Source organism: Necator americanus, chromosome III (genome assembly GCF_031761385.1).
Source record: "Necator americanus strain Aroian chromosome III, whole genome shotgun sequence".
Lineage (NCBI taxonomy): Eukaryota > Metazoa > Nematoda > Chromadorea > Rhabditida > Ancylostomatidae > Necator > Necator americanus.
The window spans coordinates 18,883,044-18,898,401 of record NC_087373.1 but is presented as its reverse complement, the minus strand read 5'-3'; the positions used below and the strand labels follow the sequence as shown (position 1 = coordinate 18,898,401).

The window sequence follows — 15,358 nt, the reverse complement described above, 5'->3', positions numbered from 1 at the left end:
TTTTTTTGACGCCGTTCTCTTTTCTAGAAGTACCAGTGAAACAGAAACGATGCTCAAAGAACTGAACGAAGCAGAGAGGAGGGTAGGACCGCGAATAAACAGAAAGAAGACACAATTCATGAAGAACGCCTACAACGAGGATGAAGGAATACAACTTGAAGGCTCTCAAGTCGTGGAAACTTCGCCATACATACACCTGTCGTTCTATGAATATGAAGAAATTGAAAAATTTGAAGAAAGAAGTGAACTGGGAGATAAGAGCAGTGTGGGCAGCATTTGCACCCGTCAGGGAAGCTACAAACCAACTGACGGACCAAGATCTCCATGCCCATCTTTTTAACTCGTCAGTTCTTCTAATAAGCAGCGAAAACGTGAACACCGTTGCCACGTCAGGGAAACTAATCACCACCCACAGACTCTTTCTATGATGGGATGATGTGTTCGCTGGACCGGCTGAGACTCAGCTGAATACGGCTTATGAACCTCGTCAACGTCACCCAGAAAACTTGAGAACATCTTGGATGACAATGGCGAAGGGACGAAACAAGTGGAATACTGGGCCCGCACCTCCAGTGAAGACAGGCCATCTAAGTATCTAAGTAAGCAAGTTACATATTACGTAGCAATGCTGACCTGTGACGCACTACAACCTTGAAACACATGGAAAATGGGTCGCGTGGATGAACTTATAAGAAACAACGAAGGCACGGAGAGTCAACGGTCATACTACCTTCACGTAAGAGAATCACCTCTAAATCTGTTGAAGGCCAAGGGGCTCGATTTCGAGGAGACGAAGGAGAATCCGGAACCTATGTCACATCAGCAAACTCCGAAAAGATCGTCGGAAACTGCACAGGAAACCACGGTAGATGATCAATCAATAGGAAAGGAACCGTCACATTATAACCTACGTCAGACGAGAAGATTGGGCAACAGCACATTGACGCTCAACCTGGACACTGTGTTGGTTATATCGGTAACAGTCTTAAGATTCTTTATGTACTAAAAAAGTTCTACAAGTGTGATTCCAGTAGTTGTTCGTGCAGCAATTTAACAAGTATGGAGACGTTATGGTGTTTTGTATTTCATGATTCCGGGTTTTTGTTATCGTTCATGTTTATGACGTGTTGTAATTAAAGATAAAAAGTCCAATTACCCAAGTTTGAGGTATGTTGCGGAACGTCGGTTTTGACCGAATATACTGCGTGGCAAGAATTCAAGGCGCGCAGAACTGTGACGTATCCACAGAGTTAACATTTTAGTATCTTTCGCAGCTATAGGTCCATAGCTTTGGAGATTGAATGTTGAAGATCCGACTAAAGTAACATGTTTCAAGTGCAGAAGTTTTCAAAAGATTTTTGAATCTCCAAGAAAACTACTTATTTGTGTGTTCTTGTCTCTTGAGTTTCTAGCTAAATAGAATTTTCAGTTCTCAGCAGCCAAAATTACAATTTCGGTACTTTACATTACCTATCGTGATTTTTGGAATTTCGTGAATCGTTGACCAACGAAGTTTCATGAAATGTTTGTTTCTAGAAAAGATGGAATCCGCGTGGATTAGAGAGTTTGCAGGAGCAGGGCTCATGTGCAATTATAGGAGAATGCGTGAACTTGACGGTGCCCCTTCTATTGGTTTTCAATCGTAACTCGTAAATCACGCCAAGGACTTGGTGATGATTTCACCTCTTGCCACAATTAGCCATTAGATATTGCACGGGTTCAAAAAAGGTGGAGGTCGTAATCAGCGGTAATCATCAATCTTCTGGAAACAAAAAGTAGAGTACTCATTATCGCACTAATTACAAATTTATCGTTTTTTAAATTTACAAAGACTGAAGAGATGTATCATCAGGAGGGATATAGAAGCTCTCTAAGCATTTCTTCTTAAGTTCTTCAGCATATTCCGGAACCTGGAAATAAACGGTTTAAAAAAATGGAAGGAACGCCCTTAGAGAAAATTCACGTCAAAATTTTTTTTCTCTAGAATTAGACTACTGCGTAGAGTAGAAAGTTTTAAGAAGCAGCCCATTGATCCAAGCATCCTTTACAGAAATGCCATCCATGTTTCTTCGGCATGCTCAACCGAAGCTCATAAATCATTATGGGGCAGCTCGTTCAGACCATCTTCGTTGTGCCATTCACGCAGGGATATTAAGTTCCTGAGAATGTGATCGTGGGTACTACTTTTTCTGTGTTCATAGTGACATGTGCACATTTCATCGCCTTTCTTCGATAAGGAACCAAAACGAGTGTATTGTCTTCTCGTTGTGGCACATCCTGCCCTTTTCTCTTGGAGTCGTTGTGTGTGTCGCATCGAATTTCCATTGCGCCTCCTCGAAGACGTAGAGCGCACCAAATTTCTCCACGTTTTTTTAGGCTTTGAACCCAAAATGAGAAAATTTGCTCGAGTTCAAAATGGAAGGATGTCCTACGCAACCTGAGATTTGTTGTCTTGATGAAGTTTGATGACGATGACGGATGTCTGAGGTAGGCGAACTCAGAGTACTGCTTGCCAAGGGAGAATTGATCCTGGAGATGCAAGTAGATTTATTCCTGTTCTAGGCAACCGGCGTGCAAAGAAATGTAGTTGGCAAGAGTCCAACCAACCGTGCTCTCCTCGACTTGTACTTCAAGGAGAAAAAAAAAAGACGTCCGTGGAGCACAACGATCGTTCTTAAGGGACAAATTAGTTTTCCATTTGAAGACCATTTGAGAAGGCGATAGTTCATCTATCGACACGTCATTACTGGAAATGAATAGCTACGAGTCTCTTGGGCCCTAAAACCTAGGCTTCAGTCAGAGGGTCTCAGACATGGAGGCTAGGGCTACCTAGGAGAAAAAAAAGAAAAGTAGAACTGGAACTAATAATGCTTCGACATTACTAATCTCTTCAAACAGGCTTGCTAAAAGTGAATAGCTAAGTCATGTAAGGTAGTAATCTTAGTGAAAGTAAAAAAGAACCGGAAAGTTCGTATGCAAAACTTTTACACATTGATCCGAATTCATAAGGTTGCGGCCCTAAGGGGGACGTTTTGGTTAAAGGCATCGCCCACGAATCTGACGTGATATGGATTTCCGATGGTCAAAGACTATACAGGATCATAGATTGCATATACAGAAACGGATACTAAATAGAGAGACATTAGACGGTTAAAAACTATCTTTGTGCCCTCTAGGGACAGTAACGATAAGGAGAAAAGTCCTCGTGTTTATTTTGTCCAGAAATGGGAAATTTTGGCAGTGGGGTACCCTTAGTTATGAACTTGAGGAAGTCAAGTGATTTTGCTTCAGTCAATTTGGGGAAATTCCCCCAATGTCCTATGGCAGAGGTGCGTTGTGCTTCGCAGTTCGACGTTCAGGGTACCTCTAATGAGAATATGAAGAGGATGAACTATTGCGAAGTAAAGTCATTGACTGTTCGCAAATCTGAGAGTACAGCAGAAATATTCTTTACTGTCTATACACCGTATCCGTATATAGTTACTCTTTGTAAATATTCAACATGTAGATAGAAGCGAGTGTATTTTAACTCACTTTGATAATTCAAACCAGGAGTGAATGCATAGGCGCGATTTTGTCCAAAACCATACACGGTGACTCTGTTAATGCCCTCATTAAAAATAGTACTCCTAAGGTACATGTCTTGCCCTTTCAGGTAGACCTTGCATCAATGATTGAAGACAGCGAAACTAACCCAAAGCTGATAGGTGACCACGGCGTGTCCGGACCAATGAATGAAACCGTGTGCTGTCCTCCTTTGACCGCAACATCAACGAAGTAGTAGTTGCTGCGGCCCATTCTAAATTTCATCACATTGTTGTGGAATAAAAACTTGAAGTATCTGGAATTTTCAGAACAAATTATCTTCGATCCAAGCAAAAAGCAGCAGCTTAGTTGAAAGAATACAGTAACCCTAGTTCATGTAAGGTGGGCATTCGACTTCTCATTTATCGGGTTGGGATGTATGACGTCGAGTGGCAATCGAGGAATGCGGTTGTAGCTGGATTAGGTGTAGGTGTCGCTATTCGCGAGCGAGCGAGGGCCACATTATTCCGGAGTGTTCTAAGGTTGTATTTATATAAGTATGTTCCGATAGTATCTGTTGAACATTGAAACTAAACTTGTTGCAAGCGCTCAGAACTCTTGGTATCAAGGCGTAGATAACCACGAGCTACGATGCTGCAAAGTTTTCATAAAAAACACCGTTGGCAAAACGAAAGTTCTTCTCAACCTCGCTGGTGCTATAGGTTGCAAAGTTTTCCAAGTCTGAGTCAAAAAATCCTCCTTTTTCTGTTGTCTCGAAAACCGCTACGGTTTTTCACTTCGACCTTCATTGAAAACCAATATAGTTTGCTGAAATTTATGGACGTAATCTATTTTTTTTATTCGCATTGATGGTATTATCTACTCTTATCTTCCACATAATAATTCGTATAATTCATAATTCCACATTTTCGTTGGTAAAGACACTTTGAAGCTTCTGTTCAAATCACCTCTATCATGTTTGCTTTGTCTTATTTACATTCTTACTCAATCTCTAGCCATGTTTCCCCACGCGATCAACGCCAGTTAAAATTTAGCCTTCTTCGATGAAAATTTATTCTCAGCGAACCACGTTTTCAATGTTGGAAAAAAAGGTCGCATCAACCAAATGCGAAGAATGTGGAGATGAAGAATAATCCAATTCCGACTGGTTCGCTTTTAGTTACGGATTCTTTCCACAATTTTCGGCAACTGCATATGTTAAATTGGCTGCTTCACGTTAATCAGAACTACTAGTCTCTATGAAATAGTTCAAGGGAGGGTTTGAACAGTGGAATGCTCCAGACAAGCTACAGAATTCATTGTGATGCAATCAATTCTCCAGCTTGTCTGGAATGAAAATTCACCAGAAGTACCAAAAAATAGTTGTATATCGTTCTGTTCACGGTTATTCGTACACACTCCTACGCGTACTGGTCTCTGCTTATTCGAAGGAAACGCCGCCATAGAATTTCACTGGATGTTCACTGAACGTCTCTTCTCAACGCTTTCAACTTGGAATTGCTCTCTAACTTGCAAAGGATCAATTTCTTATCCATACTCTCTTTTTCTTTCTGCAAAACCGATTCAGTTCCACAAATGATAGATATCTTCTGTTAAAAGACTTTATTATTCAAAGAACTATATCTACTTCGTAAATTACCACTACCACTGTCTTCCTCAAACGTCGCTTACGTTGAAAGTGTGCGAACTCGTTGTTGTTCTTTGAACAACAGTCAGCGTGTCGGATTTTCGCCTCAGGTCTTTTGTTTGTCAGCAGCCGTTATCTCGGCAGAATAGCACAGGCTGACAGTCCATTTACTTGTTCTGCTTATGATGCATCATCAAGCTATAAGCTTTTAGTTAAGAGACGTGCCATCACTAATAAAACAGAGCAGTGGTTTTTTACCGTAATAAATAGTCGGCTATGTCCAGCCACACTCCGCACGCATTTACCAACATTATTCGAAGTGTTGAGCGGAGCTCTCATTTTCTTCTCCTCTTCTGATCATTCTCACCTGGTGTAGATGAGTCCATTCGGGATGTAATTGTCAACCTTGACAGTACCAAGGCAAGTTGTGCCAGAGCAGGTTACGCGGATGAAGTGTTTCAGGTTCAACTGCTCGTCAAGCGAAGTAGCCACTCTGTAAATAGTATCACAATTATTTTCCATGTGCTTAGTTTGCAGAATTGTAAAGCTACGCCTCAGTTAATTATATAAGCTCATAGAACTGCTGCGATGTAGACTAGAGCAGAGCGGTGATCAAGACTTGCCCAAGGCCATGATTTGAAAAAAGTGGGGTATGCGAGTCCAACATGTCACGCACCTATCCATGACAACCCTTTACACGCACAGGATTGAAGAAAGGCAAGCGCGTAAGATGGATTCCACTACTGTATGAAGCTGTGAGAGGCTGCTCTGTTGGATAATTTCAATAAGGACCAGCTTCGCGCGCTTCCATTTGGTCAATCCTCCCTACGAGACGTATTGGTTCTGTGAGTAAACATTTCTGCTGCTCTCAAGGCTACATCTTTTTTTAGTTATACGGAGTTATACGTCTTAGCGGAAAACTGCCTCTCGGACTCACGTAGGAGGGGAAGGAAGCAAACATCGAAAACTTCACCTACCGAATTTAAAGGCGTCACCCTACGAATATGGAGTGGTGCGGATTTCAGGTGGAGTGTTCCAATATGGGGTTGTAGATTATGGAGAGGTGGGTTTCTGTCCATTTCTTCCTAACATTCCGTCCATTTCTTCCTAACTGGTGTAAAAAAATGGCTCGGAAGATGCGGCGCATGCACAAGGCTGGCGCGCTCTTGGGTGGAAATGGACGGAATCACCCTCCTCCCCATAGTCTACGACCCCGTTTAGGAACTCTCCACCTGAAATCCGTACCACCCCAGTTTCGCGGGGCCTTTGAATCAAGCAAGTCATGCGCAAAACTATCTCAATGAAACTATCTCAATGCGAGGACGAGAATGTAGGAAAGGAGAAATGAGCATTACGGAATTCTGGAATCTTGCCTCTGCCTTCTAACGATGACTGCTTAAGAAACTTTAAGATTTTTGAGGTAACCTACGAGAAAACGTATGGTCCCTGTCCAAAACTGCTGCTTCCGGAAACATCTACGAAGAAGGGTGCTCCTTGATCTTGTGAATTGGAGCTTCCTACCTAAAGAAATCATTTCAGCTTACACTACAAATGACCATAGACACACGACATAAACACATACATATTTACGAAGATAAACGTAGAAGGTTAAGGGAGGATGGCGAAAGCATGTATTACTATATAGCATGTATATTGCGATCACAATCAGCAGTCGTTTACTGGTTGGTGCCACATTTCGTCATGAGAATTCATAATTGCAATATAATACCAAATGATGAGGTTCCTTCTATCTTCAGAACGAAAACCAACCTGTATGATAGGGGGAGGGGGCTTTCCAAACGTTCACAAACAAATGACTATTTTGATAGGCAAAAACAGCTTAAAATGGGATTCACATTTGACCTGTCAGAATGGTCAGAAAGTTTTCGAAATATGCCACCTTCACTTTATCTTTTGGATTGAATATTTGAAATGCGCAGACGAATATGGTACATTTTCCGATCAAGACCATGTGATCAGTTATTAAACGTTTAGTGAAACGAAGAAAGAAAGAGAGGGAGAGAGGTAGAGAAGGCATCATTCGAATGGCAGTCGATTTTTTTAAAATCAAATCGACGTGTACATATAATTTGGAGCCATTTTATACAGCGGTTATTCGCATGTGCGAGACCTCCACTTTAAAGGCATTAAAGACTGGCGCGATCCAATCGAACCTCTTGTACAAAATGGTGCGCCAAAACGAATGAAGCCGTATCTTCCGGGCCCCTTTTTACGGCAATTAGGAAGAAATGGACGGAATCACCTCCATCTCCGTAGTCTCCCATCCCGTATACGAATACTCCACCTGAAATCTGCACCACCTCAGATTCGTGGGCCCTTTAAAGGCATCACTCCTCGAATCTGAGGTGGTACGGATTTCAAGTGGAGTATTCGTATACGGCATAGTAGATTATGGGCAGGAGGGTGATTCCGTCTATTTGTTCCTAATTGCCGTAAAAAGCGACCCGGAGGATACGACTTCGAGCGTTCCGGCGCGCTATTTTCTACAACGAGTTCCATTAGAGCGCGCCAGCCTTGTGCATGCGCCGCATCTTCCGGGCCATTTTTTTGCGCCAGTTAGGAAAAAATGAACGGAATCACCCACCTCTCCATAATCTACGACCCCGTATTGGAACACTCCACCTGAAATCTGATGCCTTTAAAGGACTTCAAGGATCTTATCGGTGAGGGTAGTGGGGGAGGTCGAATTTTTTCTTTTTACTCCTGATCGCTAAAGTTGTGTCCTTCCCACTTTTCTGCCTAACTAAATAATGCCTTTGCATTCTCACCAGTTCTACAGGTGGTAGAAGGTTCTGCCACGAAACAACCGCTCACGTAATTGCAATGGAGTCATTTTCGTTCGACTGTGACTCATGTCACCCTCTGTCAACAAATGCCGACAATCGCGCGAATATGTCTAGAGTAAGATTAGCCGTGAAAGTGTGGTTGTGGAAGCTGTTTAAGTGTCTGACAAAAGTTTTCCGATTAAAAGGACAACTCTTATCTAAGTAATTTAAATAGAATATGATCACTTCATCCTCTTGAACGTCAGTTACGTAGACTATTTGGGTTCTTGTATTTATAAAATAAGAAGAATTTTCGGTATCGAGTCAATTTGAACGGAAGGAAATGATTTGATGATGCTGGAAAACTGAGCGAAATTGGATGCGTTTTCACATAGAAGAGAACGGGTCCTCGATAAGTCACTGTTGGAGCTGAAGTTCTGTCGAAGAAGAAAAAAACAAGGATGATCGGAGCTACGTCATTATATTCTAGTTTGTCAATGTAAGTATACACCGAAGTCGTCAGATCAAGAACGAAGTAAACTGGGTAGAGCTGTCCTAGTAGAAGTTGAACATGGATGAAGCCCATTATTACTATTTCGGAAAAGTCACATTTTCATTTTATCTCTAAAGAAAATGTCGAAAATCCGTTAGTAGAAAATATCTTGCTCAACCAACATTGATTTCAAAAGCGCACAACACAAAAGTTCTTTCTAAGGAAGTTATGGAAATAGTGATACTCTTTATTATTGAATTAGAACAGGTTGTGTTTAGAATGCATTTAAAGCAGTAATATTCATGACCACTCACTGCAACCACGTAGATAGGTCCCGTCGCTCGCACGAACATTCCGGTAGTCGTTCCAGCGATGAGATAACTGTCGTGATCGAAAGGACCTATTGAAAGCTTCTGCTCGTCGAAGTAAACGTCGGTGTTGTTCTTCTAGAAGCATGCAGTTCAGGGTGGATTTGATGCCGCGCTAGCGTCATACCTCGAAAAGGACCATGAACTCTCCGATGTCTTCTGGTTGAAATTTGTAGAAGGGAGCCTCTGTGCCCCAGTTCGATGACGGTGCGAGCATCAGCACCTGCAATGCCAAACATCCTACCTTAGTGCTGCAGTTTTGATTATTTCAGGTCCACTGGAAGTATGCAAGAGCGCGCGATGTGCCTGGATGTTGCACGTTGCAGTACCTATGTTTAGATTTCTGAGGAACCGCTCGCTCAAATCCTCTCATTGCATCTTCTGCGATACCCATTCCAGACCTTTTTAGTGACGACGTCTCTCAACAGTGTCTTTTTCGAAAAAAAAAATTCGCGTAATTTTTTTGCAAGTTATGCTCTTTCTGGCACAACTGATATTCGTGAAGAAAATCTGAAAAATCACAAGAAACGCACATATAGGTATGTTCATTATTCCTTTGTTCAAACCTGCGCTAAGATACAAGTTCATGGATTCACCTCGTAGCTGCAGTGGGTAGGGTTGTAATAGCCGTAGCCGCACACCGATCCCGACAGCACAGCGACAGGTTTATCCGAAGCAACAGCGATGGTAGTCTTAACGGATTGATGGACGAATAAGTAGATGATGAAGTGGGAAAGAATCCCGGAAATGTTTCGGAATTTATTTGGAACTCACCTGCGTGTAGAAAGAGGCAATCGTCAGCTGCTGACCTCGGTTGATTATTGTTGGGGTTGTGTACAAATAATTCAGCTGCACCTAAATTACCAAGGAAAATAAGTGAAGAACTCGCTTCGACTTTGAGTTTTAATCCCTATTTCATATCTTCAAAAGTAGTTGGAGTACAGCCAGTATGATCTCCTCAAATATTCTCTGGTTAGATGGAGATTTGAGTTAGTGGCTTGAAAGTAATTTATGACGGAACAAAACACACTTTAGTGTTGTCTTGTGTAGCGATCACAGTTATGATATTGGTGGACTGATAGCTTTGGAAGGCGTGGGCTGACTCGTCTCCAACAACGTGGTACTCCGTTCCAAGTTGGCAAATCTGAACGAATTCCGTCAATCTCATCACTCTTCGAGCCCTGCTCTTAAGGACAAAAATGATGACGCAGGCACTTTAGAACACACCCTCAACCTGTTTTCTCTCAGTTTTTTGTACCCTCGTCACTTAAATCTATTTCAAATAGGTCAATATTTCAAATAGGGTCGTTGAATGGCTAGTGTTCCAATCCACTAATCCTTGCCCACAAAAGGCTATTTCATCCTCACCGGCAAAACGACGAATTTGTCCTCGCCACCACCATCGCTGAGGCTGTTGCTGGCCACCAACGAGATCGTCACATTCGAGTTTACGAACAGTGTTTTGTTCTCAATTACTGCCTTCATCAGGTATTGGTCCATGTAATCCGTTTGAATATCGGCAGGAGTGATAGCTATCTGCAATAATTTTGCTCTTCTCGTGAAAAAAGGACTTCATCTTCAGGCAATCCGTGAACATGGAATCACCCACTCCAGTAGACCTAATTTCCACAACTACACCTCCAATTGTGCACAAATTTGTTTTGCCAAGGCTAATTTTATCCTAGAGACTTTCTCAACTGGAGATCCCACCACTCTTTTCTGGCTTTCTCCAGCTGTTATGCCTATACTAGTTGTCGTATGAAGTTCCTACAGCTACAGCGCTGGAGGGGCATCACCCCAGATTCGTGTGGTGATGCCTTTAAAGCCAATTATCCCCCCCCCCATCCACCCCTTTCCATCTTGACAAATTGTTTTATCTATTTTCAGTAGTGCTCATCTGTACCTATCTTTCTTTATTTAGTGCATGCAGATAAACAAGAAAATTAACGCAATGAGTGAAAACTTCCATTGTCAGAGGTAGAAACCTCTAACGCGCTTGAAGTGGGTGGCTGTTAGGTAGCAGAAAAATAGTCCTACTGTTCATGGTTGCCTTCCGTTGCCTCAGTAACTCTCGCATATTGATACAATTCAAAAGATGGATGCATATCGTACCGTCTTCGGCTGACCAGCACCGACCACTACTGTAATATTTGTGAATCCCACATATGGTGAGTTGATCTGGAATTATTGCACTTTCATTTTAATTATTTTAAAAAGAGTTGTCATAGAATAGTTGCATTGCCACTTCACCGTCACAAGAGCATTTTGATCTGTTGGATTTGTAACCGTCAAAGAGAGGTTCTCCGTATAAGAAGTGTCCTTAGCACTCAGGTGGCTGTTCAAAAAAGAGAAGACGAATGACGTACCTAAGGGAAATAAGTGCAAAAATGTCTAAGCATCCGGAAACAAGCGAGATTCCGTAAATACTCACCCTGGGAAACTGCTGCCGCTGATACAGGAACAGCCTTGGCTGGTGCTAACCGTAATGACCGAGGAAGTTCGGATTTTGGCCCTCAAATGCCTTTATGTGAGCCCACATCGATGGTTATTTCCAACGAAGTGAATGCAAAATGTGATGAAAAAAGTTTAAAAAAAGTCGCATTTCTGGAAGTTGAAACGCATACGAAGATGTCATTAGGAAGGCTAAAAGCTTCTTGCGTCAGTGCTTTTGAAAAAACACGAAGCTATTCCCAAAACAATTGCAGATGGTGTTCAAGCTTCTTAACTTGAATTGCTTTTATAGTTTGTTAAATTGCTGAAGGTTAAAATTTAATCGAAAAAGTAACAGCAGCCATGGAGAATCGTGGGAACATTTTTTAATACGATGTTCGCTGTGCGCAATTGGAAATAAGCAGTAAAATGATTAATTAAGTCAAATGAAAGATCCATCGAAGGAGATCAGCTAAAGAGAGTATTTGACGGTCCTATTAAGCTAAAAAATGACACAAATGTTATTTAGTGTGGAAAAAATGCGCTACTATCGCAGTTTTAACCATCTTGGGCATGTTGGAGCTTTGCCTCAGTCTACAAGTCACAAACCTATTATTAGTCATCTTCTGTCTTGATCTAAAAGAAACCCTATGGTCTTATTTCTCCAAACTTGATAACCTCGGTAGATTTGGAAAATTAAAAAAAAATGACTTTTATAACTTCACACAAAAAAGATGGCTCAAATTTTTTTCACGGGTGTGTTGCAGGAACCGGAGTAAGGTGAGGGTCAGGGGCAAGGAGGTTTTGCAACGTCTGCATGGAACCAGTGTTGTCCGCATTAGAATCAGAGAAAAATTATCAATTAATATAAAAAAAGAAAAATCCGGACTAAAACAATGATTTCATACATCAGCCGTACCCCGAATCAATCTGTATAAGCCACAAGCACTTTCTCTAACCTCTACGACTCTGAACTGAAGTCGAATGCAACAATAACGATGCAAAAATATTGACGGATGCTAAACATTTTAATCGTTTTTTTTCCAAACTCCACTGTTCAACCAGTGTCCAAATCTTTTGCTGCAGTTGTGAACAAGTCAATGTCACCAGCAAATAACTTCAGAAAAAAAAAGGAATTGCTAGAAGAGTTGAACGAGGAATGCGAGGACGTTAGTTCGTCCCGTAAAAGCTGTACTTCTGTTACATTTCTGTTTGTTCTTGTCCTGAATTACTAATTCTGTTCTAAACTGTTTAGAAGACTCCAGAACAGAAGCACCAATTCCATCATTCTTCTTCGAACTTCTTCGAAAAAAGAAAAGACTGCATCCAGCGAAGGACACACCTTCAATCAGAAGACATCGAAAATCTTTTCGTAGCTATAAAACTTCACGATCAATTAGAGCTCAGTCGAGGTACACCCAGTAATACAGTGCAGCACTTTCGGAGCTCGATAGGTCGGTTTCTTGCGGTTTTGATAGTGTTCTGGTTGAGTTTGCAAACGATAAATAATCGAGGAATACCGCACTAATCGATAGATTCCAATCACTGTAAATTATAAGTGTAAAAATTGCCAAAAAGCTCGAAGCAATCTGTAACACATGTTATGAATAGCGTCAAAGAATGAAGTTTCTATCAGAGATCTTGGAGAAATGTTCACGACGAAGGCGTTTCGGCTCCGCTGTTACCTTTCTCCAACCTTTAGAATCAAGTTCCACTCCAGCGCAAACAATCGTGTGTTGCACAACATGGCAGCCAACCTACTGTAATCCCTCGAGCGCCTTCAACACTTTGATAAGCTGGTATCGAAGTAACCAGCCTAACCAGCGCCAATGTAGAACTTTTCTCTCTGCTCTATTTTCCTTGAACTGCAGGAACCAGGCTCGAATTATGTGGATTGACGCAGCGTTCCGAGTTTTGGTGACCACCTGCTCATTGTTTGTGTATTCTAACATTCGTTTGGACACACTTACCTCAGTGGAACCCTCGAAACTTAAGGTTCGACGTAACTAATGTCGCACGCTTCGAGGACAGGATTTCACGGTTGCCTGACACAATCCTCATAAATGATTTCATGTTCCTCCACAACTAGCAAGTGGCAAAGCAGGGAATTTGATTTCACCCTCTTTATGCAAACTCATCAAGTGTAGGCGATGTTTGTATTTCTGGGCGGAAAACGTGGCGCTCTAAGTATGCATGGTTTCACCGTTGGCTAGGTCATGACATTTCTGAAAGAATTCCTTAATTGATCGGTTGAGACAGAGCTTTAAAGAGAGTAGAGGTCAGGTCATGGAACAAATGCTTTCATCCCCTTTAGCTGAATTCCTTGAAGCCAAAGAAGAGAATCATTTATTACAGGTTCAGAATGAAGGCCGATCTCATACTGCCAGACCGACGACCGCTTCACAGTCAACGTTTGTCGAATTAGAAATGAACATTTGCCTTGACCTAACCTTGCCTTTGTTCTCTCCAGAATCGGTTTGCAAAGGGGAGAAGAAAGACCAGTATCTCTCGATTAGTATTTCCTTGCTTCTTCTTCATTTCTTTTTTCTTCTTTTTCAGTTTTGTTCGTCAAGCGAAGAGTGAAGACAATACACTACAACTCTGCTACTGCATAGTCTAATAACCACTTGAACTGATAAAAAATTAATCAGCGAGAACTCGTATCAGGACGAAGTTTTGGTAGAGATTGTGACTCCGTGGAAACTGGGCGTCGCCGGCACCTTCGGTTACTTCTATGGATTATGCTCCAAGAATGAGAAGAACAGAGAGTCGATGCTTTTTGTATGAACGTGTACATAGAATGTATTCGTATTCGTGGGGAGGCGAAATCACGCAGTTGCAAATCCACAGCCGAGCTTGTGACTCCTCATACAGAAACGACAAAAAGATCTCAAAGAAAGACCACATGGGAAAGAACAGCACCACATGGTGAAGTTGTGGAGCACCTGTTAATTTCGTCGAATTTTCATGGCCGTGTACGATGCCCAGCTAGCGGGGTTCAAAGGTTACCGCTCTTCGAAACTCAAATGCTGCAACGAGAAAGGATCATGGAAAGGGTGTGGCGTGGATAAATCCTATCGGAATGCGCCATGCGAAATTTGAGCTGCTACTTGGAATTAGAAAGGTATGCATCAAAATAAGCAATAACCTTATAATCAAACTGGCAGCACGAACAGCAACGTGTAGCACACGACGGAAAAGAGTGTACAGAGGATTCGGAAGTAACATTCCTTAGTCTCCCGCACTCTTTTCTGAATACAATATCTGTCAGATGCATTTGTCCCCATGACGCAGCTTGGTTAAGAAACGCGTTGTTCATGCTCCTCAAGCTCCGTAGTACAAGAAGACAAAAATATGCGATCCGCAGCTACATGCTAACTACGATGTAGCCTTATTATGGTAGGTATTTGGTACATGCGATGTGTGCGTTTTGGACCAAATCTGGTACCAATTCATCGACCCCGATAGGATGAACGACTCGGTTTACGCTAGGGCCGTTTCGAACCAGCGATCGTGCGGCGACAACGGACGTCTGACCGACTGCGCCACACCCGCCCCAGTAGCTAGGAACTTTCGTGGTTTGACTGTCCCCGGTCAGTATGACAATGATGCTTGCATCATTCCATGGCAGCACATTATTGCGCGCTGTTTGGAAAAAAGAGAGGAGAAACTCGTACTTCGAAAAATGTTTTAGTTTGTGTTGGTATCGAAGTAAAATGGGTGTAGAATCACCGTCCAATATTCTCCAAGTGTAGAACTGATGCATTTAGAAAAAAAAGTGAAGTCTTCCATCTATGCTTCAACTTCTAAGAAAATCAAGAGAAGCGCCATTGGGAACATTAAAATTTAATTTGACAGAAGATGCCACCACTACTTCCATTACTCACTCAAAACTTGCGAAACGAGCACCAGAAGAAGTCTGAAGTCCGGAGTTGGCCGCTCAGACTGATAACAATATAACGAGAAATGAAATTAATGTAACGAAGGTAAATAAAATTATACCAGTTCTTATAGTTGGCCTTCGTTCTGCAGTCACTCCAAAAATAAATAGCAGACCAAGGACGAGGTTCTTAGTAAGGATCATACCAAATAATTGACTAACTGAATA

General features: G+C 41.9%; 3 protein-coding genes across 4 annotated transcripts in view; 2 read left to right on the top strand and 1 right to left on the bottom strand.

Annotated features, from left to right (window-relative positions):
- Positions 1-49: 49 nt before the first annotated feature.
- Positions 50-340, top strand: RB195_010060 (uncharacterized protein; the record flags this gene model as incomplete). The annotated part of the gene is made up of 1 exon (XM_064190890.1): positions 50-340. One exon carries the CDS (start codon positions 50-52, stop codon positions 338-340), a length of 291 nt encoding a protein of 96 aa, XP_064048473.1.
- A 327-nt stretch (positions 341-667) lies between these two features.
- RB195_010059 (uncharacterized protein) lies at positions 668-1,006 on the top strand (the record flags this gene model as incomplete). The annotated part of the gene is made up of 1 exon (XM_064190889.1): positions 668-1,006. The coding sequence occupies one exon, from the start codon at positions 668-670 to the stop codon at positions 1,004-1,006; it is 339 nt and encodes a 112-aa protein (XP_064048472.1).
- An 887-nt stretch (positions 1,007-1,893) lies between these two features.
- RB195_010058 (uncharacterized protein) overlaps positions 1,894-15,358 on the bottom strand; it is a gene marked incomplete at both ends in the record, with an annotated part of 38,002 nt that continues 24,537 nt past the window's right edge. For both annotated transcript variants that reach the window (XM_064190887.1, XM_064190888.1), the window contains 14 exons: positions 1,894-1,910; positions 3,535-3,599; positions 3,695-3,799; positions 5,541-5,666; positions 6,603-6,694; positions 8,767-8,898; positions 8,948-9,043; positions 9,417-9,512; positions 9,595-9,675; positions 9,851-9,964; positions 10,189-10,356; positions 10,933-10,998; positions 11,071-11,186; positions 11,252-11,332. In XM_064190887.1, coding sequence (XP_064048470.1) covers positions 1,894-1,910; positions 3,535-3,599; positions 3,695-3,799; positions 5,541-5,666; positions 6,603-6,694; positions 8,767-8,898; positions 8,948-9,043; positions 9,417-9,512; positions 9,595-9,675; positions 9,851-9,964; positions 10,189-10,356; positions 10,933-10,998; positions 11,071-11,186; positions 11,252-11,332 — 1,355 coding nt within the window. The remainder of the gene's footprint in view (positions 1,911-3,534; positions 3,600-3,694; positions 3,800-5,540; positions 5,667-6,602; positions 6,695-8,766; positions 8,899-8,947; positions 9,044-9,416; positions 9,513-9,594; positions 9,676-9,850; positions 9,965-10,188; positions 10,357-10,932; positions 10,999-11,070; positions 11,187-11,251; positions 11,333-15,358) is intronic.